The sequence below is a fragment of the Oncorhynchus mykiss genome, chromosome 25 (assembly GCF_013265735.2).
Source record: "Oncorhynchus mykiss isolate Arlee chromosome 25, USDA_OmykA_1.1, whole genome shotgun sequence".
Lineage (NCBI taxonomy): Eukaryota > Metazoa > Chordata > Actinopteri > Salmoniformes > Salmonidae > Oncorhynchus > Oncorhynchus mykiss.
In genome coordinates this window covers 15,232,650-15,257,553 of record NC_048589.1, presented here as the reverse complement: position 1 = coordinate 15,257,553, position 24,904 = coordinate 15,232,650, and the positions used below count along the sequence as shown (strand labels likewise).

The 24,904-nt window shown below is 40.6% G+C and overlaps 2 protein-coding genes across 2 annotated transcripts; one reads left to right on the top strand and one right to left on the bottom strand.

Annotated features, from left to right (window-relative positions):
* Window positions 1-1,256: 1,256 nt before the first annotated feature.
* On the bottom strand, window positions 1,257-14,953 carry mocs3 (molybdenum cofactor synthesis 3). Its single transcript, XM_036962417.1, is given in 13 exon segments — window positions 1,257-1,847; window positions 2,504-2,611; window positions 4,293-4,389; window positions 5,081-5,122; window positions 5,491-5,566; window positions 5,568-5,655; window positions 5,994-6,059; window positions 6,140-6,248; window positions 6,370-6,487; window positions 6,665-6,739; window positions 7,956-8,052; window positions 8,149-11,584; window positions 14,686-14,953. Coding segments are annotated over 12 exon segments (1,080 nt in total). The 5' UTR covers window positions 8,195-11,584; window positions 14,686-14,953; the 3' UTR covers window positions 1,257-1,689.
* A 384-nt stretch (window positions 14,954-15,337) lies between these two features.
* On the top strand, window positions 15,338-23,682 carry LOC110505411 (glutaminyl-peptide cyclotransferase). The gene is made up of 7 exons (XM_021584613.2): window positions 15,338-15,584; window positions 18,004-18,150; window positions 18,351-18,632; window positions 19,160-19,327; window positions 22,238-22,337; window positions 22,456-22,572; window positions 22,656-23,682. The coding sequence occupies exons 1-7, from the start codon at window positions 15,468-15,470 to the stop codon at window positions 22,832-22,834; spliced, it is 1,110 nt and encodes a 369-aa protein (XP_021440288.1). The 5' UTR covers window positions 15,338-15,467; the 3' UTR covers window positions 22,835-23,682.
* Window positions 23,683-24,904: the final 1,222 nt, after the last annotated feature.

Here is a 24,904-nt window from a genome sequence, read left to right as displayed (position 1 = left end):
AACAAATCATGACCTCAAAGCTGTTTACACTTTCGGAGTAGGCTATGCACTAACAATAAGTGATGCAATTCATGAGGAATAAACATGATCAGGTTTGGATACAATAAACACATCAAATAATTGTAATTGTAAACTTCGATTATATTGTAAGCAAGTACCAACAATGCATCATGTTCAATAACTTCATCTGACAAATTAGAGACATGGTGTAGTTTACCATACATTACGGAATGTTTTCTATTTATCTATTCATCATGCACAACCAACATCTGGAATCAAGGCTTCTCAACATCTGGACCATCCCACTTTCGATTGAATTGCTGGCAGAAGACGACCTCATGTCCACGAATGCCAGCAACACAAGTTATACAAGACCTGTTTTTGCATAATAAAAGCTTGTTGAAATATTCTTCATTATCCTATGAATTACCCTAAATATTCCAATCGTCCATAAAATAATGTCTAACACATCATTGGCCTACTTACCTCCACTTTCTTCAAAAGAAGTCGTTGGATTCATGGCCAGTGGACAGCAGGAACTTCTCCAAAAACTCCAACAATCGAATCACACAGAAAGAATATTCAAGCTCATTCGCCTTTTCGCTAAATCATACAAATGAGCAACAATGTAACCATATGCATTAGCAGGACTGTCTAAAAGCGTGCTAAGACTCACAACCGAGTTCTCTACTTTTTGAAACTTTCTCTTGTCGTCTATTCGTGGTTGCCAGATTCATGCGCATCTTATTATCCTTCCAGCTGTGACTACTCCCACTGTTTCTGAGAGAAAAGGAGGAGAGAACGGTTCCTGGGGCTTGAAGTTCTATTACCTATTTGGTGCTTTGGGTTTCTATCGGTGAGGATACATATTCAAACTACAATCTCACATGCAATGGCGTCTCGAAAAAGTTATCTTTACATTGCGCATGCCTCTTTCATCTATCTTTCCGTTATTCGGGTTATGCTGGAGAGAAAAAAAACAGTAGTTACCCGACCTCTATTGCTTCAGTTCTGAAAATCAGTTGCCAGCAACGTAGAAAAAATGCCATCATCCTCTATCCCTTGCACTGTTGCGTCTAATCTTTTAGAGAGGGTGGTGGTATACATCAGCATATTATTTCGTATCCAAATATGGAAACGACAACACCGTATGGATGTATAGATGTGTAACTGCTCTGTTCCCAAATAACTCGAAATACATAATTAAGTACTATATTACCCTGTATGCCCTCAACAATACATTGGGGTTATACAAATAGAACAATCTGGAACAGGAACAAGGTTATGACAATGGATTACAATGTTTTGTTTTTTCCTGTACAACAGTTCACTTGCCATTTAAAGCACAATCTTGAAAACATGAAACGATTTCTTTCACTTTTCAGTGAGATGTAACTAATTAATCTAAGAATTGTCTGTCAGGGAAGCAATACCCAATGCAACCAGAATACATAAAACATGTTAAGGCAGAAAAACGGTTGTTATGATTACATGATACACTACTTACAAGGCAGGGCTGGTGGAGGAAGAGGACTGTATGGACATTATATCTGAATGACCGACTGGCGTGAATTTCCTCTTGAAACAGACTGAAATATGGAACCAATGATATCTCACACTCTCAGAAAAACCTACATGATCTTTAAGCTTTCCGTGATGAACCCTCGGTGTAGAACCTGTGACGTTGAGTCAATACTGAGGGAAAGAGGGGTCTATCTTCTGGGCCCAGGCCATCAGTCCCCCACAGATGTTATTCGCAGTGACACAGTCTACCTCAGAACCTGACATTCTCTCCAAGACCTGAACTGCCTTCTGGGAGTCATTACCCAGCTTACAGATCACATAAACTGCAACAGGGAAACACAAACGAATCAAAATGAGTAGTAGCAGCTTCCATTTCCTGGCTTCTCACAAGATTACGACGTCTGGCTGGCTATGTGAGACTACGTGAGTTGAATGAATAAAATGTGTAGGGAATATTCTTTGTTTGATGCTTGGCCAGAAGCAGAGCTATTGCATGGTATTTTAATTCAAATTCACTATTAGGTGTGTTATGAACATGATAGGACTTCTTTCACTCTTGAAACTTAAAAGGGTGTCATGTGTACCAGTTCAACTAAACTGTGTCAACTGTTTACATAAAGTGTTTCCCAGAAATTGGCCATTAAAATAGCTCATTAATAGCAAAATATACACAGGTTTGTTGGAAATACACTCTGCTGAAATAAAGACCAAGATGAATATTCAATAAAAAGAGGCCGATGACGGTATATTTTTGTGTTGGAAAAAGGATCACCTAGCAACTCCATCAACTCCCGTCATTGGCTGTCCAAAATAAGCGAACACCCTCGCAGGACAAGGCTACACAGACTTAATTAGCACTCAAATGACTCCTATTTGTTCAGTGAATATGGAGCCAATCCATAAGCCTAGCCATTGAAAGCTCCACATGTTGTGACCTGCGGAGCTAGATGGAGACCAGATCAGTCATGGTACCTGGGACCTGGGACCTGGGATGCACTCGACATCTGCTCTTTCACTTGGCCAATTCTCTCCTTCAGCACATGGATGTGTTCACTGTTGCTCTTCTCTAAACAGGAGAGAGGAATGTCTAGCAATGATATAAGGAAATAAACCATTTTACCATTGAATTGAGGACAATTACTTGATTACTAATTTAGATCAGAACAGCTATGAAAGCACAGTGATGATAGATGTAATTAATGGGAAAGAAGTATTAATATCCTCCTAATTAACTCCATATCTTGCTAATTGTATAGAGTGAATGGAGTACAATGCCCGGAGGGCATTCAGCCAGCAGAAGTTTCTGCCATTCAGCCAGTTTCTCAAATGATTGCCTCGCCTGGTTCACCAACTACTTCTCTGATAGAGTTCAGTGTGTCAAATCGGAGGGTCTGTTGTCCGGACCTCTGGCAGTCTCTATGGGGGTGCCACAGGGTTCAATTCTTGGACCGACTCTCTTCTCTGTATACATCAATGAGGTCGCTCTTGCTGCTGGTGAGTCTCTGATCCACCTCTACGCAGACGACACCATTCTGTATACTTCCGGCCCTTCTTTGGACACTGTGTTAACAACCCTCCAGGCAAGCTTCAATGCCATACAACTCTCCTTCCGTGGCCTCCAATTGCTCTTAAATACAAGTAAAACTAAATGCATGCTCTTCAACCGATCGCTACCTGCACCTACCCACCTGTCCAACATCACTACTCTGGACGGCTCTGACTTAGAATACGTGGACAACTACAAATACTTAGGTGTCTGGTTAGACTGTAAACTCTCCTTCCAGACCCATATCAAACATCTCCAATCCAAAGTTAAATCTAGAATTGGCTTCCTATTTCGCAACAAAGCATCCTTCACTCATGCTGCCAAACATACCCTTGTAAAACTGACCATCCTACCAATCCTCGACTTTGGCGATGTCATTTACAAAATAGCCTCCAATACCCTACTCAACAAATTGGATGCAGTCTATCACAGTGCAATCCGTTTTGTCACCAAAGCCCCATATACTACCCACCATTGCGACCTGTACGCTCTCGTTGGCTGGCCCTCGCTTCATACTCGTCGCCAAACCCACTGGCTCCATGTCATCTACAAGACCCTGCTAGGTAAAGTCCCCCCTTATCTCAGCTCGCTGGTCATAGCATCTCCCACCTGTAGCACACGCTCCAGCAGGTATATCTCTCTAGTCACCCCCAAAACCAATTCTTTCTTTGGCCGCCTCTCTTTCCAGTTCTCTGCTGCCAATGACTGGAACGAGCTACAAAAATCTCTGAAACTGGAAACACTTATCTCCCTCACTAGCTTTAAGCACCAACTGTCAGAGCAGCTCACAGATTACTGCACCTGTACATAGCCCACCTATAATTTAGCCCAAACAACTACCTCTTTCCCAACTGTATTTAATTAATTTATTTATTTTGCTCCTTTGCACCCCATTATTTTTATTTCTACTTTGCACATTCTTCCATTGCAAAACTACCATTCCAGTGTTTTACTTGCTATATTGTATTTACCTTGCCACCATGGCCTTTTTTTGCCTTTACCTCCCTTCTCACCTCATTTGCTCACATTGTATATAGACTTGTTTATACTGTATTATTGACTGTATGTTTGTTTTACTCCATGTGTAACTCTGTGTCGTTGTATCTGTCGAACTGCTTTGCTTTATCTTGGCCAGGTCGCAATTGTAAATGAGAACTTGTTCTCAACTTGCCTACCTGGTTAAATAAAGGTAAAATAAATAAATAAATAAAAAGAAGGATACTGAGGGAGGTGGGCAGGTAACATATATCCACCTCCACTAGAGGGCGTACGTTCAGCAGGAGATGAACAGCCGTGTTGTCCACTATAGCTTTATACTCCTGGCAATAGAAAGGAGAAATTCTCATGTTTGTCAATGGTCACCTACAACACTTCACTTTGTTAATGACAATGTCAGGTTTAAAGGTCTGCGACATCAGAATGGAAGTTGCTAGTTTTCAGTGAGATAACTACATGCATAGTGCAACTGGTTGCCTTTTTTTGTTGAGTTGGGTGGAGTAAGCTTAACGTTTTGTTACATTATTTCAATTATAGGAAATAAAACTGTTTCCGACTCCAGGCCTTGCACAATCACTATTATAGGCCAATCAATCACAATCTTCATCTACTTTCTCTTAATGGCTAAATTCTTTTGAAAGCTGTAATTTAGTAGAAATCCAAACAACCATTTCTGTCAGCGGCAACAAAAAAAAAGAGGTTATTATTTTCCGTAGAATACGTACAATCGCGTTTTATTCATTTCCCATTTAGGGTTGGGTCAGCATTTAGATTTAATCTGGGTTTATGAATGCACACGAATCACAGAAAATCAAGTGTAATCATCCGTCCTTGACTTGGACTGACTGTTTCCATTTAGGTGCAGGAGCTCCACAATACTTTTGAGCTAATATTCTATAAGAGAAACAGGAGCTCAAGCAGTAAAAAAATGTGAGATTTGGCCCAAGTCAAGCATTGGTAATCATGCAATAATCGTCAAAAAACAGAAAGTCACAGACTATACTCTTCCTGCACGGATACCCTCTGGTCTTTGGAGAGAAGGTTTAGTATTTGACACTGAAAGAAAACCCAGAAAATATTAGGTAAATATATTCAAAGCCATCACTTAAGCAACATTTTCCTATAATTAATGGAAAATGGGAATGTTATTTAGCTTTTTTATTCCAGTAAAGTACAGAAAACTCCTTTGACATACAGTGTATATCTCTGCTATTTATCTGAATTATAGATAATGAGCACATTTTCCTGGCTCTACATTCCATGCGCTATGTGTATTTACTAAGGGGTTTAAAGGTGAGTGATAACACGTTTGCCAATTCAGATGTAATTTAAAATCCCCTTTACTTTAAAATGCTAACCCCTTAACAATGAATATGCAAGACCAATGCTTTGCCCACAGTGCCCTCTTTTCAGTAACCCCTGACCTTATCTGTGGCAGTAGAACCACAGAACTTCTCATAGTCCACTAAGTGTGTGACAGTGGGGGTTCTTTCTCCACACAGCACAGCTGGCCTGCTTGGTCCGCAGCCTGATGGAGCGGAACTTGGCATCCTAGGCGTCAAACATCAACAGCTGTTGGCCACAGGAAGCTGTCACACTGAGTCAAGGAAGGGGCTCCTGTCTGACTGACACACATCACTATGATTCACAGCATGACCCACTTCGCTGATTTATAATGGTCTTTGTATATTCAGAAACATACCTCAAAAGGTCCAGCAAATCTACAGAATTTCCTCTCTTCTAGTCTAGCTTTATCAGATGGGCATGGTCATGAACACCCCTTCCTTCCCATGCTACACTGACTCATTCAGACCTTCATTCATCCAGTCAGCACCATGACTAAGCATAATGTGACGTTCCATTGTACAGTAGATAAGCTGTAGTGGGGGTGTGGAATGACTCAGGGAGCTTCCACTGGGAAAGACACAGCCCTGTCCTGAGGCGATCTTCAGGACCTCCAACGCTTGGAAGCAGCATCCCATGATCCCTGGTACTGAGACAAAAGAGTGAAACGTCAACAATCAATTCCTTTCTCTATCAAAGGGTGAAGACATGAATCAGAAGAGGACTCACCTACTCCTAGGACCCCTCCATCAGAGCAGTTGGTCACTTTCTCCGGGAGTGGAGGCTTTGGGTACAAACACCTGTAGCAGGGGCCTCCACGGTAGTTATACACTGTCAACTACAGACACAGACAACAGGGGTTACTATGCTCAAAGGATGAGTAGCAATAAACATATGTCATTTACTAGTATGCATGCGGGAACTTAAATGTGGAGACTTAAATGTAACTAGATCCTTACCTGGCCCTCCATTCTCAGGGCACTGGCAGATACTAGGCACTTGCCACTGAGGACACAGGCATAATTTATCAGATAGCGGGTGGGAACATTGTCTGAACAGTCAGCCACAATATCGTACATGAGGTGGATAATGTCAAGGAGTACAAATGCAGTGATTTTTCTTCTGAAAGTCAGTGTTATGCTAATTGTTTGACTCTTGGATTTGATTACACAGTAAACCTGTGTGACAGATAGTAGAGTCTCTTATTTACTTCCTGTAAGATAATATAAGGCTCAAAGCAGAGAGGGAGGATACTGTTGGATGAGCTGTAAGGTGTTCTCTGGAGAGAGCTGGAGGTGGTAGGGAATGCATTCTACAGTGGAGTTCAACCTGTACACACATAAAAAGGACAGACACAAGGCCATTCACATTAAAACCAAACGACGCTCACCCATCCCACCCCTTATATCTAACTCATTTTGGAGCGTAAGAAAGTATTGAACAGAATATTGGCTGGCTAATGTTATTTTCCTCTGAATACCTAAAGCCTGAAAGGAGCAATGAACAGTTGAAACAATAACAAAGTGTTTTCTCCACCCTTGTTTTGCTAAAAAGCTGAGGGATGGGGCTGGAGAAATGTAACCACTCTTAAATTCATAGACAGAGCTATGTTTTGAGGCTATATAGTGTTTCTTTACGTTTACAAGCTTATATTTTGGGTTCTGATACGACAGTTGAACTAAGAGGCATTTATACCTTATATTATTTAAGAATCAATGGGTACATATCATTCATTTATAAATCCCAAAATGTTCACATTCAATTGCGTTACCATTCACTCTTAACAAAAAAGAGAGGGGACTATAGTTTATCATAAGACTGCTAAACAAGACTGCTAAATAGCTCATGAAATGGCTACCCGGAATACCTGCATTGACCCTTTTTTTGCACAAACTCTCTTGCACTGACTATGCACACACACTGGATTCTACTCAGACATATTTACACTGACACCCAAACACACACCATATACCACACACAATGTGCACACATGCATACTGACACCACACACAACACACACTGCTACCCCACATATACTGCTGCAACAGCTCAGTCTATTATCTATCCTGTTGCCTTGTCACTTTAACCCTAGCTATATGTACATAGCTACCTCAATGACCTAGTACCCCTGCACAACGACTCGGTTCTGGTACTCCCTGTACATAGCCATGTTATTTTTTACTCGTTATTGTTAATCAGTGTATTCATTCCTCGTGTCACTGTTTCTATTTTTTCTTCTCTATCTTTAACTCTGCATTGTTGAAAAAGGATCCGTACATAAGCATTTCACTGTTAGTCTACACCTGTTGTTTACAAAACATGTGACAAATACATTTTGATTTGATCTGAGAGCAAGCCGTTGTTGTTTGGGTAAATGGCACCACCTAGTGGCTATAGCTATGACGTATAGTTTATTCACAGTACTGCATCAGCCTGTGCAGGCCCCAGTAGCCTCCTATACCTTCTGACAGCATGGGTAGAACCCACAACCCCAGGTGTTGCAAGCACCATGCTCTACCAACTGAGCCACACGGGATCTACCTACCGATTCCTGCTGCAGCTAGATACTGTGCCAGGGGGCAGCCTAGTCCTCCACACCCTACAACTAGCACTGATGTCTGGGAGAGATTCAGCTGGCCTGCCTGCAGAGTAAAAGATGTGTTCAATAAGGTGTTCAATAATGTCACACTAAATTAACACCCTTATTTCAGAGATTGGGTGAAAGCTGCCATTGTTACCTTGTACACCCAGCTCTGGCAGCAGAAGCTGTCTGCTGTAGCGCATGATGTCTTCATTGGACAGGGCTGCCTTGGGTTTCAGAGGTGGAGGTGTTGTCACTTTCTCCTGCAGCTGTAGACCTCTCAAACAGGAGCCAGAGGGGTGTCTGGGGTGGCACTGGACACCCCTGACATCTGATTGGCCACACCGGGTGGCACCCCAAAATGTAATTCGCTACTGGCAGTTTGATGCTGATTGGCATCTCATTTCACCTCTTGTTGAAAGAAGCATTTATTTTGACGTTCAACGGCGCATTTTTCAAATCGAGGAAGAGAGACAATTTACGTTCGTTGCGAGATACAGAAGAATAAGAAGAACATACAAAAAAAAACAGCTCTACGAACTCTTTTCGCGATTTGCGAATACATCATATTTGAAGTAAGCTTTAAGGTTTAGCATCGGGTTTAGGTTTCCTGATCAACTTTTACGAAAGTTGAGTCGCTGTGTAAGTTAACGTTAGACCTTTGCCTCCATTAACAGATAAGAGATCAGTTCCCAATTTAGCCTAACATTATGTCTACTTCTGTGCAAGTAATACATGCATATACAGTGCAGTAAATTACAGCTGTCAGTGTTCAGCAAGTTAACATTCAGCAATTTGAAATTCATTAACTCAGTTAGAATTTTGTACATGAACTCAAAACGAACAATTGTTATTATCAATCTGTTAATGTTACTCAAAAGATTACCACAATAGGCAGTTTGCTATTGTAACGGTGTAAGAAATTATAGCTAGCTAAGTTACTTACTGCAGAGTAGGGCTAGCCATGATCTAACTAGTAACTTAGGCTGGTAATTGATTTTAAGATACAGTTATGACAATGAGGATTTGTAATTAAGATTGAGATTGGACTAAAATGTGGGTAATTGGATGCTTAGATGTAACCATAGACTGTCTTGTTTTTGCATAGGATCAATTAAACATGAAAAGAAAGGGGGAGATATTAGACTTCTGTTCCAAAAGGACCCAATGGTGGGCCAGGCCTATACCTTAAACTGCACATTTTAGTTAGCAGCTGTTAGTATCTAATCTTGTGGATCCCTTAATTATACATTTCCCTAGAGATATGACACATTATTTAACGTGTATTTCAGACATGTCAAGATCCAGAGAAGAGGGTCCTGTTCAGCCGTGTTAGAAAACATTTCCCAGAACTCAGCATGATACTAGGAAAAGGGCTTTCAACAGCCCCTGGTATAAAGACAATTCATGAATATTCTGTAAATCAAGATTCTACTTATTGTTTCGCCTGTAGGCATTTTTCTCTGCCCAATACACCTGAATCTGCCTTCACACATCACAGTCAGGGTTTTGTAACTGGAAAAAGGCTCTGTTTAAAGATTCTGGGTTTAAGTTCCATTCGAAAGGCAGAGCATCATATCAATGCTACATATGCTTGGAACCAGCATAAAAGGGCTATTGACAGCAACTCATCAATGTTAGATGTCGTCATAAATGAGAACCCGGAAAAAGAAAGTGGAGGAAACTGTACTTACATTAAAACAATTGCAGATGTGCTCCTATAATAGCAAAGCATGACCCTCTCATAGAGAAAAGGATGAATGCATTTGGCAATGCTAAGTACACAGGCCACCAAATCCAGAACAAAGTTCTTGGGGGCTTAGCCGAGATGGTACAAAGTGAAATAATAAGAGAAGTAAAAGAAAGCAAAGTGTTTAGTGTAATTGCAGATGAAATCAAAGATGTAAAGAAAAAATAACAAAACTCTTTAGTTGTGAGGTACTATATTACAACGGGGACATCCACGAAAGTTTTTTACACTTTCAGTCAGCTGAAAGCTTAGATGCAGCAGGTCTCACAAAATTGATTGCCTTGAAAAACATGGTCTGGACTACAGAAATAATCTTGTGGGGCAAGGCTATGATGGTGCATCCATCATGAGCGGAAAGGATTCTGGTGTGTCTGCACGGATTAAAAACAGTGCAAGATTTGCATTTTATGTGCACTGTAATGAACATTGTTTGAATCTGTAAAATCAGTGCCTGAGGCAGTTTATTTTTTTTGCTCTCCTGCAGAAGCTTTATAACTTTGTATCTGGCTCGTACGTTCGTCTCAAGTGGCTTGCAGTTCAGAAAGAGCTGTATCCACAGCAGCAGCCCAGGGAACTACGGAGACTTACGGATGTAAGGTGGGCATGCAGATACATGGTATGCCGTAATCTGAGGGACAGGCTTCCAGAGGTTTTGAGAGTGCTACAGGATATCACACTTGAAAATAGTGGTGATAGATCAGTGGAGGCAAGGATAGCCTAAAACAAGCTTAAGATTTCACGACTCATTGATGATGAGCACTGTAGGACAGAAAAATAGAGACCAAAGTGATGGTGAGAGCTTCCAAAGAGATATCTTTTATCAGGTGCTTGACAGTCTCACAGGAGCTGCAGAGGCGTTTTTCAAAGAAGAATTGCGAGATAATGCAAGGGGTCCAGTCTCTCACCCCAAATACTACAACATTCTTGAATGAAGAGTCTCTGTTTGCCTTTGCTCAGACCTTTGAGTCAGATTTAGAGGACCTCAAACATGAGGTTCATCAAACCAGGCAGCTTCTTGATAGGGGAGAGAAAAGTGGAAGGGACAGAACGTCTACTCTCCTTGTCTTTGTTGTGTTTCTAGAACCTTGTAAAGAGGTCTTCCATGAGCTATTTAGACTTTGTAAGATTCCTGTTGTTACACCAGTCAGCAGTGTTTCTTGCGAGAGAAGCTTCTCAGCTTTGGAACTGATTAAAACCCACCTTAGGACAATTCCAAAACGTTTCTTTGCTATTAGTTAACATAATATATATGAGCATAAATATGATACTGTAAGTTTGTCCATTTCAAGTCCATTTCTGCTTGATACCTGGTATGTCAAATTGCAGTGTGTTTTTGGGCAAATGTACTTTTTTGTAAATTTATGTAACACACAAATGCTATCTTATCTCCTTGGTGCTTGAGCTTTATTTTCTGAAAATATGTTGGACGTTCAACACTTATAGAACCAGATTATATACTCATGAAAACAGAGTGACCCAAGTCTCTCCGGTATGTGAGTACTTTGAGTGAGTGAGTGAGTGAGTGAGTGAGTGAGTGAGTGAGTGAGTGAGTGAGAGAAATTGAGCTGCAGTTCCGAGGTAGAGACACTGACTATTCATAGTATTTTAAAGAATTCTAGTGAAGTAACCCTTTTGGACCACACTATCTGCCACATTGAATAACTCCGGGTTAAGTGAATCATAGGATTCATAGGATTCATTCATGCTCCTTACATGTCAGTTTAGGGTTACACACACATTTTCTGTCATGGTCTATGGACCCCCTGAAGTAGCCTTAGCCACCCCGTGGCCACCCCATGTATAAAACTCTTGTTCCGCCACTGCTGTCAAACGGCTCTGATTTCTGTGGAGAAAGAATGGAGAGAGCATGTATGGTGTATTTAGTGGTTCAGAATAAAAGTTGTGGTTATTATAGACAATGTGAAATGTCACTTCATAACCAAATGTTAAATTGACAAGTGCTATACAGTCAATTGAATTGGAGGCAAACTAATCTCGCGAGGCTCTCCTTCCAAATCCGGTTTTGTTAACTCTAATCCATAGAGAATGATAGAGGACTCTTCTTTGTATCTATCCTATGTGGCATCTGAATACGGGCAGCGAATTTAAGGCGATCTAGTAGTCAATTTTCTTCTACTACTTCTATGATTTGGAAAACAAACTGACAGTGTGCTTACTGCCACCTGGAGTATGTTGTTTCAACAGGGATAAAGCCAAGGTTGGCGATTTACTGCTACCCGCAGTAATGGAATGTTTGCGCACGATCATAATTAATTGGCTGATCCCTCCTGATGACCCAGATATAATTATGTGATCCTTCCCACTATGGGGGTGAATGTTAAAACGTTTAAACGAAGTTGGGATCCTTAACGTTGAGAAAAATCCCTCACCGAAAAACAAAGTTAATTTGTTTCCCCCCCACTTAATTAAAAGCACAGTACAGTTATCACAAAACATATTATTTTCTGAGTTATGATTGATAGGCTATAGAGGCCTGGGAAAGTTGTGTAATTCAAATAAAACTAGAAAAGAAGATGCAAACTTAAGGCTACATTCGTGAATTTGCAAGGCATGTAAAACAATACAGAGATGCAGAATACCAAAACTCTCTCCACCTCGCGCTGGCCTGCATTCTCTGACTCCTTGTTAATGTTGCAACTATGTGTTCAGTATTCGGACTGTTGCGTGTAGAATATAATAGCCTATTCATGGAACCGATGTCGCCGGTACACAGAGGCATCTTCGGGTCAGTCTTGCGAGCACGGGTTAGCCTAATCTTCGTTTTTGCCTGCATAATATGAAATTACAGTAGGCTACCGGTAGCCTTTATCGATTACGCCTTTCAGACATAATGGAATGTGGCCCCTTGAATGCACCTCGGCTACAGCATGTTTGTTTGTCCGTCTTTTAGGATAGGCTGTTTTTAAATGCCGACACAAACCCTTCTCTGGACATATGAACAGGCATTTATTTTACTTTTCCGTAAAGGAATGAAACTTCTGAAGCGGGACTAACATCCATCACTAGGCGACCAGAACTGTCAATCAAATAATTGTACGCTGCTGCGCGCAGCCTGCCTTGCTGCCTACGCGCAGAACAATCTCCTAAAAACGTGTACTAAACAAAAATATAAACATTTCATGTAAAGTGTTGGTCCCATGTTTCATGAGCTGAAATAAAATATCCCAAAAATGTTCCATAGGCACAAAAATATGATTGCTATCAAATGTAGTGAAACATTTCTTTACATCCCTGTTAGTGAGCATTTCTCCTTTGCCAAGATAGTTCATCCACCTGACAGGTGTGGAATATCAAGAAGCTGATTAAATGTTATGATCATTACACAGGTGCACCTTGTGCTGGGATTTTTTTTTAAAAGGACACTAAAATGTGCAGTTGTGTCACACAACGCCACAGATGTCTCAAGTTTTAATGGAGTGTGCAATTGGTATGCTGACTGTAGAAATGCCCACCAGAACTGTTGCCATATAATGTTTATTTCTCTACCATAAGCCGCCTGTAACGTCATTTTAGAGGCCAACTCACCAGACATGTCACCCATTGCGCATGTTTGGGATGCTCTGGATCGACATGATCGATAGCGTGTTCCAGTTCCCGCCAATATCCAGCAACTTCGCACAGCCATTGAAGAGGAGTGGAAAAGCATTCCACATGCCATAATCAACAGCTTGATCAACTCTATGTGAAGTGGATGACGCGCTGCATGAGGCAAATGGTTGTCACATCAGATACTGACTGGTTTTCAGATACACATACCAAGCTTTTTGTTAAGGTATCTGTGACCAACAGATGCATATTTGTATTCACAGTTATGTGAAATCCATATATTCTTATATGAACTGTAACTCAGAAGAAACCTTAAAATTTGTCACGTTCTGACCTTTATTTCCTTTGTTTTGTCTTTATTTAGTATGGTCAGTTCGTGAGTTGGGGTGGGCAGTCTGTGTGTTTTTCTATGTTTTTCCATTTGTATTTTTGGCCTGATATGGTTCTCAATCAGAGGCAGCTGTTTATCGTTGTCCCTGATTGAGAACCATATTTAGGTAGCCTGGGTTTCAATGTTGGTTTGCGGGTGTTTGTTTCCGTGTCTGTCACCACACGGGACTGTTTCGGTTTGGTTTTCGTTCATGTTCACATTTATTGTTTTGTAGTTCTTAGTGTTCAGTTTATGTTTTTAATAAACGATATGGACACTTAACACGCTGCGTTTTGGTCCGATCCATGCCACGCCTCCTCTTCAGACGAAGAGGAGGAAATCTGCCGTTGCAAAATTGTTGTGTTTATGTTTTGTTCAGTGTACTTTAAAGTTTGTTAAATACTGTGACTTACCAAGACATTTAGTAGAAATAAAACATATCTACCTACCATACCATAAAAAACAGCACAGCAACACATCAATCAGCGATGTTTATTGTTGTTAGGAAAAAACACTAAATGTTATGCCCTAGCAGAATTCTGTTACTTTTTTAAAAAAAGTTACCAATTGTCACTATCAACATGTTACTGTAGCTGCGGTCTATATCTGTAATGGGTTGCGGTAGACATAACTTCATTGCCCAGCCCTAGCGGTCATACATATGTTATAGGACTATTATTCTGTAATGTAAATTTGTGGAATTTAAGGATTTTCTCTTATAATTTTAACAGGAAAAAAAATATTTAAAAAACGGCTGTTTAAACATACCGCAACATTTTCCATTTGTCACATCCTTACTACCCACCCAGTTGACTACTTTAAAATTGAGTAAGTCCTCAAAGGCGCTGCCCATGCTAAGACGATTTTTTTGGCACTAGAGTCCTCTATCTATCTCTATGCTCAAATCCAACCCCACACTGTAACTTTGTCTGCTGATAGCCACAGCAAGCACTTAGGCAACAGCTAACTAGCCTACTGGTATTCAATCAATGTAAAGAGAGACATACCTTTCCTAATTGTGCCAATTTATCCTTCAATGCAACGATCTGTTTTTCCATAAATCGTGACTTCAAAACAGGAAACCTCTTCCAAAATAGCTGCAATACGATATAAGAAACGTGAGATACAAAACTGTTACACAATTAGCGAAATAATGCCACAATCGTACTGATTGCAACTGTTTTAGTGATTAATTTTTGTTCTCATTTGTAGAAGTCGGACTCGGCACTTCCTGGTCTACAGAAGAGACCCACGTGAGACGAGACCAAGTGCCAGTTGGGGGTGCTTTCCCAATGACAGTAGTCTATTCCCGCGCCACATCAAATCAAGCGGGAGATCGAGGCACTGCATACGCTGTTGTCGCTGCGCAGTTCAGTTCCCACAGTTTGATTACTTTACTATAGGAAAGTAGGCTAATTGAAATATCTCAAATGTAAATTATGAATTAACTTGGAAAGGCTATGCTTACATTTGAACTTACAATCGTTTACTTGTATTGCTTGATTACCATGCCTCAAAAAATGCAGATACATTTATAGATGCAAGCTTTTCTGATCTAATATGTTATTATCAGCTAAATCGAATTGAAGCCTTCACAACAAATCAAACATGAAACCAAAAAGGCAATTTCACATAAATAGACCCTCTGCTCTGTGGCGCCTTGGGATAAAAAAAAATAAAAAAAACAGTGACGCCTGTAAAATGCCTCTGGTCCTCCCTCATGTTTTTCACATGATCCGAGATTACACTGAGGAAAAGCTTTGAATGTTCAGTGAGAGAAACCGCCGCGATGACTGAACGTCGCTCCAGTCCGCGTATACATTTATTTTATGTAGTGAGCATTTGTGCAACATTTATCGATAATATCAATGGACAGAGAGCACAGGTCCCATGGACACAAGATAAGGTAGGCTAAAAATATTACAGTACACGGTTCAATGATTGTGTGCATGTTCTTGTTGCTTTTATCAAAACAAAAAAAGTTATTACTAAATTCCTCCTTTCTATTGCATAACATATATGATTGATATAGCCTACATTTATTTAGAATATGTCACAAAGTTGTAATTTTCTAAAGAGACAGGTGGGCAAAAAGGCAATGAATGACTAAGGAGAGATGATAGTAGACAGGCAGTCTTTAGAATGTTTGCATTTCAATTTATATTTAATAATATTGCAAAGCATTTATTTTCACAGGTTTGTAATTTAAATAATAGAATCCATTCAAAAATACCAATAAACCACAGTTTGTTTTTTTACAACTCTCACCTCAAATGGCATTTAATGCATCCTTAATAGGCCCACACTTCATTTGCAAGAGATGTGTAATTTCTTTGATATAAAGGGTGCTTGGCCATTCAGGTCCCATGTTGTTCATCCTCTCTTCTCTTTGTCTCGTTGCTATAGCAGCACAGTCATCATTGATCCACCAATTGCAGATCTTGATATTTATAGATCTAAAGTGGAGCCCCTTTTAACCCTTTCTCAGATCAATGTGTGAGCCCATTCCCTTAAAGCACATCTCTTGGAAAGAAACATTGCAATATTATATCCCCACAGTGTTGTCTTTAGGTCTCTGTGATCAAACCATGGGGATGGTGGGCAGAGAAATTACAAGAGTAGGCCTATGCAGGGCATGTTTCAACAGGTAATCCTATAACAAAACATGATTGTGACCAATTGAAATATTGGTCACAAACTGTTTTTCATTGGTTAATAGACCATGTGTTAATATGTTATTAGCCCACACTGTTATTACCTTTTGCAATTTAACCTGCTAAATGGAGATAGAAGAAAGACCATGCTCTGTTCATGTTGATGTTGACCTTTCAGTCTGAGCCCCAGAGAACCCAGACATCAGTTTCATAACACAGATCCATCTCCCCAGCCAGATCACCACATGCAAATGATACACTGAAACCATAGAGAGCTGCTGATCTTCAGAGCACAGTTCAGGCTACAGGGGAAGGCTGTTGAAATGGTGGTGTTATTCTCTTATTCACCATCTTTTCTACCACTTACTGTCCTGGCGCTCAGTCCCGGTTACCAGGACAACAGAGGATCACTGCACAAGAGGCAGGTGAACTTTGAGACCAAACAAAAACGATCGGGGCAGGTGGAACGGAATATGATCAATACCTTGTGTCCATGGGTTTCTTCCTAGAATGCTATTAAGGCTTATTTTGTGGACTTGTTTGTTTTTCTCCCTCATCATCAAGCCTACAAAATAATTGTGATATGCTTTGTCTTCCAAGGTATAAAAATCATTCCATCATGTAGCTATGGGAGGCTACCTGTGAGAGGCAGGGGAAATGTATTAGCAAGCACCCTTCATATTTCTGAGCTGCCTGCTAGCATACCCTTCACACAAGCCGGAGCTGTAGTAACCTGCCAGTTTATTTAAAACCTTCAATCATGTTTCCTGGATCTGTGATTGCTTCTCGTCTCCTGAAACGTCTCGCAGCAAAGTGGCTTGAGTTCACTACAGGCAAACACAATCTTGTCATGAACAGTCTTGTCAAACCATAAATGTACACAGAGTGTATCATTCCTATATGAAAACAAGAATAAACTAGCTCACTTGCATCACTTTGGATTTTTCAATTGTTGGGTAACCTTGGGGTTTTCAACGATTGGTTAACCTTGTCTAATGATGTATCCCGGGTACTATGACAGCAACAAAAAAACAAACAATCTCTGTGCAAATGGACCAATAAAGCAAATATTGTGTTGTATTGTAACTTGTCTTGGTAGACATCAGCCAGACACACTATACAAATGATTGTATAGCAAGGTGTAAACTGAGAGTTTGAAACCATACAGTAGCCTATGTCCTGAACTCTAGATATTGGACAAAGCTACAGTATATTAAGAGACTGTGATCTATGCGTCATGTGTATTTCCTGCCTAGCCTGTTCCCCAATTTGAATGCATCACTAGAGATTTCCCTTTCTCCATTTTAAAGATGTGCAAGTTGCAACTGTAGCACAATGTTCTTTCACAGTGTTTTAAACTGTTTATTTCCATTTGCACACTGTAGATATTGGAATCGTAGTGATTCGCCATGGTCTTAGTTTCCCTGCATGGCTGTCTTTGTTAATCGCTTTCTGAGAGGTTGAACTAATCTACCTCGGCTGAACTGATTGTGATTAATGAGGAGCATCCTTGGTGCCTCTTTCAATGACAGCCTCTCTGCCAGGGCCTCTGTCTCAACTAAACAGGTGGTAATGAAGAAAATCCACTTGTTCCTGTCCTCATGGTTGTCAGAGCACCCCTAATCCTGATTATCTTGTGCTTTCTTCTCTCTTCTCCACTTGTCTGTCTAGATCAGCCACAAGCCCAGCACCCTCAGCTCCAGTGACATCACCAGGGTCCTGTCACACACAGACCTGAACCAGATGTGGCAGAGGGACCTCAGGCCTCTGCTAGTGACACGGTACCCCAACTCTGCAGGCAGCCTGGCAGCGCAACAGGTCGGTATCCCCATGGCTGACAGCATGAACAATCGACTGTGTGCGGTCTACTTATGTCATTGGCGTGAGTAGACTCATCAGTGTATGTAGGAGAGGGGGTTTAGTCACTTCTTTTTAGTCAGTTACCAGGATAAACGTTTCCCAATGTGTTCCCCAATGCTTTGTCTATTTAATTGTGCAACATGTCTGTCTCCCACTAGCACATCAAGAGCACTCTGGGTTCTCTGAGGGCAGGCTGGGATGTTAAGGAGGACAAGTTCGAGTCACACACCCCTTACGGTCCCATGACCTTCAACAACATCATCGCTACCCTCAACCCTTCCGCCAAGCGTCATCTGGTGCTGGCGTGCCACTATGACTCCAAGTACTACCCTCCCCAGTGGCATGGGCGTGAGTTCCTGGGTGCCACGGACTCAGCTGTGCCCTGTGCCATGATGTTGGAGCTGGTACGGGCTCTGGACCAGGAGCTGAAGACTCTGAAGGTGGGGAAAGGTTTAGAATTTTCTCATGTGTCCACTTTAGTCTGTACACTAATTTATGTTTGATAAGCAATATTAGATCAGAAAAGTTTGTAAAAACCCACTCAAAGTTTTTACACACCTGTAGCCAAGATCAACAAAGAATTGAGAGATGAGAGATGAAATGAGATGGACATAGCCGTCACAGAGCCTCCTCACATTGCTGTTTGTGCTGTCCTGCTCCATGGGTCAGCTGACCTCAATCTGAGGGGATGGGTCCTGAGTGACAGGGGCAGCCATAGGGTCAGGCTACGGGACCTGTTTATCTGACACTACAGACAGTGACAAAGGCCACCCTGAATTGACAAACTGAATACCGATTTCTTCATAGCAGTGTTTTGTTTAAACCAATAGGTGGCAGCAAAGCTAAAAGTTCAAACCAGTAGTTCCCCAAGTACTGTTTGCAGTGACTAATAAACATCTCTTTCACTTTCTGGCCACCACCTCTCTTTTTCTCTCTCTCTGTCTCTCTCCCGCTCATCCCCTACCAGGGATCCAATCCCAACCTGTCTCTCCAGCTGTTGTTCTTTGATGGAGAGGAGGCTCTGTTCCAGTGGACCTCTACAGACTCCCTGTACGGCTCCCGCCACCTGGCCCAGATGATGGAGAACACAGCACACCCACCTGGAGCCACAGACACCAACCAACTGCATGGCATTGTATGTCAGGCATTACAGGCATATATTCAAACAACTAAGGGGGGGGGGGGGGGGGGGGGTAAAGACATAATTTAACTATACAAATATATTACCTTTTAATGTGGCATGAACACAACCAGTCATGATGTATTCCTCTGTCTGTCAAACAAATCACTTCAATCACTTCACTAGGTTACCTTCGCACGTTCTTCCAAAATAATTCCATAACAGAGAACATGTTTATCTGACACTACAGACAGTGACACTGAACTCACCAACTTTCCTTAAATTCACAAGTGGCTGAAACAATCTCACCGGAGAAGCATCCAAGCGAGAAAAACAGTTCCCTGAGTCTTACTGTATGTAGCCCATGTATCTGATGCTGTCTGGCCAAAAAGAGTACAACATGCCGGATACATGGGCTACACATACAAATCAAATACACAGACTAGTGGTCGTACACAGATTTGCTGATGTTATCGCAGGTGCAACGAAATGCTTGTGTTTCTAGCTCCAACAATACAGTGATACCTAGCAATACAGCAATACAGTAATACAAAACTACACAGCAATACAGTAATACCTAGCAATACAGCATTACCTAGCAATAGAGCAATACAAAACAATACGGCATTACCTAGCAATACAGCTATAGAAAACAATACAGCAATACAAAACAATACAGCAATACCTAGCAATAAAAAACAATACAGCAATACAAAACAATACAGCAATACCTATTAATAAAAAATAATACAGCAATACCTAGCAATAAAAAACAATACAGCAATACCTATTAATAAAAAATAATACAGCAATACCTAGCAATAAAAAACAATACAGCAATACAGTAATACAAAACAATACAGCAATACAGTAATACAAAACAATACAGCAATACAGTAATACAAAACAATACAGCAATAAACAATACAGCAATATGTAGTAATACAAAACAATACAGCAATACCTAGCAATACAAAACAATACAGCAATACAAAACAATACAGTAATACCTATTAATAAAAAATAATACAGCAATACCTAGCAATAAAAAACAATACAGCAATACAGTAATACAAAACAATACAGCAATACAGTAATACAAAACAATACAGCAATAAACAATACAGCAATATGTAGTAATACAAAACAATACAGCAATACCTAGCAATACAAAACAATACAGTAATACAAAACAATACAGCAATACAGTAATACAAAACAATACAGCAATAAACAATACAGCAATATGTAGTAATACAGAACAATACAGCAATACCTAGCAATACAAAACAATACAGCAATACAAAACAATACAGTAATACCTAGCAATAAAAAACAATACAGCAATACAAAACAATACAGTAATACAAAACAATACAGCAATACCTAGCAATAAAAAACGGCAATACCAAATAATACAGCAATACAAATCAATACAGCAATACCTAGCAATACAAAAACAATACAGCAATACAATAATACCTAGCAATACAAAACAATACATCAATACAGCAATACCTAACAATAAAAAACAAAACAGCAATACAAAACAATACAGCAATACCTAGCAATACAAAACAGCAATACCTAGCAATACAAAACAATACAGCAATACAATAATACAGCAATACAGTAATACCTAGCAATACAAAACAATACAGCAATACAAAACAATACAGTAATACAAAACAATACAGTAATACCTAGCAATACAAAACAATACAGCAATACCTAGCAATACAAAACAATACAGCAATACAGTAATACAAAACAATACAGCAATACAATAATACAGCAATACAGTAATACCTAGCAATACAAAACAATACAGCAATACAAAACAATACAGTAATACAAAACAATACAGTAATACCTAGCAATACAAAACAATACAGCAATACAGTAATACAAAACAATACAGCAATACAGTAATACAAAACAATACAGCAATACAAAACAATACAGTAACACATAGCAATACAAAACAATACAGTAATACAAAACAATACGGCAATACCTAGCAATACAAATGAACAAAAAACAATACAGCAAAACAAAAACAGTAATACCTAGCAATACAGCAATACCTAGCAATACAACACAATACAGCAATACAAAACAATACAGCAATACAGCAATACAAAACAATAAAGTAATACCTAGCGATACAAAACAATACAGCAATACAAAACAACAATACCTAGCAATATAGCAATACAAAACAATACAGCAATACCTAGCAATAAAAAAACAATACAGCAATACAAAACAATACATCAATACCTAGCAATACAGCAATACAAAACCATATAGCAATACCTAATAATACAAAACAATACAGTAATACAAAACAATACAGCAATACCTAGCGATACAAAACAAAACAGCAATACCTAGCAATACAGCAATACCTAGCAATACCTAGCGATACAAAACAATACAGCAATACAAAACAGTAATACAAAACAATACAGTAATACCTAGCAATACAAAACAATACACACATAATCCAAAAAGTAAAAAGGAAGAAATTAAGAAATATCAGACTAATACAGAAAGGGGCACTGTTTTCGCTCGCTCGGATGGTTTATCTGAGATTGATGCATCTTTCTATCGGAGCTCATCTTGGTCAAATAAATTATCAATATTTAATTTGGACAGGCAAGGAGGTATTAGAGGGCCCCCTAAGCCCACCCATAATACCGGCCCTGGTAGTGTTTCACGTGGTGGAAAGCATGATGTCATCCTTAATTTCAAAGCTTCGAGGTAGTGGACTTTTAGGGAGTTATCTCCAGGCTTTGGATAATTACTTTCCCATGAGACCTGGCTGGTGGACCCTCTCACACACTGACCGGAGGGGATCCTTTGTCTTCAATTTCTTCCTCTCCTCACCCTCCTCTTCCCTTCTTTCTCCCTCTCCTCCAGGACCTGTTTTTGCTCTTAGACTTGATTGGAGGCCCCAGCCCACGCTTTGGCAACCAGTTCCCCAACACTGCCCGGTGGCTCACCAGAATGCAGAACATCGGTGAGCACTCCCTCTCTGTTCTCTGTTATTCTATCAGCCTTGCTCGCTCTGGCTGTCTCTCTCTCTCTCATATTAGCTAAGCCCTTTGCACTATGTTGAATGTTCCTTCTCTTTTCAGAGCGTCGTTTGCACAACACGGGCCACCTGAAGGACCATCCAAACGATGTACAGTACTTCTGGCCCGGTATGCCTGTGGGTCCGGTGCAGGATGACCACATGCCATTCCTCAACAGAGGTAAACTAACACACTGGGTCTGACATAAGCTTGGCTGTGTTCTGTAGGGTACTAATGAGCTTTGTATTCTGGTTTCTTCTCAGGTGTGCGTGTCCTCCATCTCATCCCCACCCCCTTCCCCTCTGTGTGGCACACGTTTGATGACAACGAGCAGAACCTGGACCGCTCCACCATCGAGAACCTCAACAAGATCCTGCAGGTGTTCGTGCTGGAGTACCTCAACATGACACCTCAAGCCCTGAATCCCCAAAATGCCCCCTAAATGTTAGGGCTTCCCTGGTTCTATTGGGGCCCCTTAACACAGCTCTCTCTTCACACACAAACACACACACACACACACACACAGCCCTATCAATGCTCTGTCCCTAGCCTGCAGACTTCCCTAAAGGATCTTCTGTGTGTCTGCTTCCACAGTGCTCTCTCTATGTCCCTACTTCCCCTTCTCTTTCTAAAGAGCCATGCTTTGTGCTAATGTATGTGCCCCACTAGCCAGGAGGAAGAGAGAGAGAGAGATGCAGATAGATTAACAAGATAAACATTGATTACTAGCTCCATACCTTGTGGCTTATGACTTGCTATTGTGTTATTTCTGTTTTAATACTGGTACATTATGGTCTGCCTTCTATCTGATAATCCAAGCTGATAATAGGCAATACAAAGAGGCCTCTACCCCTGCATTCCAGAGGGATGATGATCATTTCGATATTAATTGGAGGGGGGTTTGGAACAGCTGTGGCAGGAGACAGTGGCTCATGTCGGTGCATTAATGTACAGAGCCTGACGGCATTCCTAGAAGCCTTGAAATTCTATATCACACAAACAACTGATGGGGCCCTCGCTCTCTGTATCTGAACGTACATGGCATTACACTGTCCACTTTATATTAGCATAGAAAAACTTGCTGAGGTCAGGAGATATTATCTATATTTGTATTGTTAATATGTGATCCTTATACCCTACTAGTTCAGATGGAAATTCAAGTTGAAAAGCCTGCTGTGTTTTTATGACAATATTCGCCACATGTTGATGCTGATCTTGGAATAATACACACTGCCAAATTTATACTACCTTAGAGTCAGAAATAAATGTTGATCCAAAAAATAAGAATAATGCCTCTTCACACGTCCAGTTGACCTTTGAAGATCTTGTTTTTTGCTTTGGTCGTCGCTGCCAGTAGAGCGAAACGAAAGCGGTTGACATTGTTTGTGTGACAGCAGGTCAGAGCAGTGAGCATACAGTTGAAGTTGGAAGTTTACATACACTTAGGTTGGAGTCATTAAAACTCTTTTTTCAACCACTCCACAAATTTCTTCTTAACAAACTATAGTTTTGGCAAGTCAGTTAGGACATCTACTTTGTACATGACAAGTAATTTTTCCAACAATTGTTTATAGACAGATTATTTGGTCTGGTTCATCCTTGGGAGCAATTTTTAAACGCCTTCAAGTACCAAGTTCATCTGTACAAACAATAGTACGCAAGTATAAACACCACGGGACCACGCAGCCGTCATACCTCTCAGGAAGGAGACGCGTTTTGTCTCCTAGAGATCAACGTACTTTGGTGCAAAAAGTGCAAATCAATCCCAGGACAACAGCAAAGGACCTTGTGAAGATGCTGGAGGAAGCAGGTACAAAAGTATCTATATCCAGAGTAAAACGAGTCCTATATCGACAAAACCTGAAAGGCCGCTCAGCAAGAAAGAAGCCACTGCTCCAAAACTGCCATAAAAAAGCCAGATTACGGTTTGCAACTGCACATGGGCACAAAGACCATACTTTTGAAGAAATGTCCTCTGGTCTGATGAAACAAAAATAGAACTGTTTGGCCATAATGACCCATCATTATGTTTGGAGGAAAAAGGGGGAGGCTTGCAAGCCGAAGAACACCATCCCAACAGTGAAGCATGGGGGTGGCAGCATCATATTGTGGGCGTGCTTTGCTGCAGGAGAGACTGGTGCACTTCACAAAATAGATGGCATCATTAGAGAGGAAAATTATGTGGATATATTGAAGCAATATCTCAAGACATCAGTCAAGAAGTTAAAGCTTGGTCGCAAATTGGTCTTCCAAATGAACAATGACCCCAAGCATACTTCCAAAGTTGTGGCAAAATGGCTTAAGGACAACCAAGTCAAGGTATTGGAGTGGCCATCACAAAGCCCTGACCTCATTCCTATAGAAAATATGTGGGAAGAACTGAAAAAGTGTGTGCAAGCAAGGAGGCCTACAAACCTAACTCAGTTACACCAGCTCTGTCAGGAGGAATTGTGGGAAGCTTGTGGAAGGCTTCCCGAAACGTTTGACCTAAGTTAAACAATTTAAAGGCAAT

Coding starts and splice junctions, on each gene's coding strand:
- LOC110505411 (XM_021584613.2), top strand. CDS start 15,468: ATGACTGAACGTCGCTCCAGTCCGCGTATACATTTATTTTATGTAGTG. Junction 15,585..18,003: donor TCCCATGGACACAAGATAAG/GTAGGCTAAAAA, acceptor TTGTCTGTCTAG/ATCAGCCACAAGCCCAGCAC. Junction 18,151..18,350: donor GCAGCCTGGCAGCGCAACAG/GTCGGTATCCCC, acceptor GTCTCCCACTAG/CACATCAAGAGCACTCTGGG.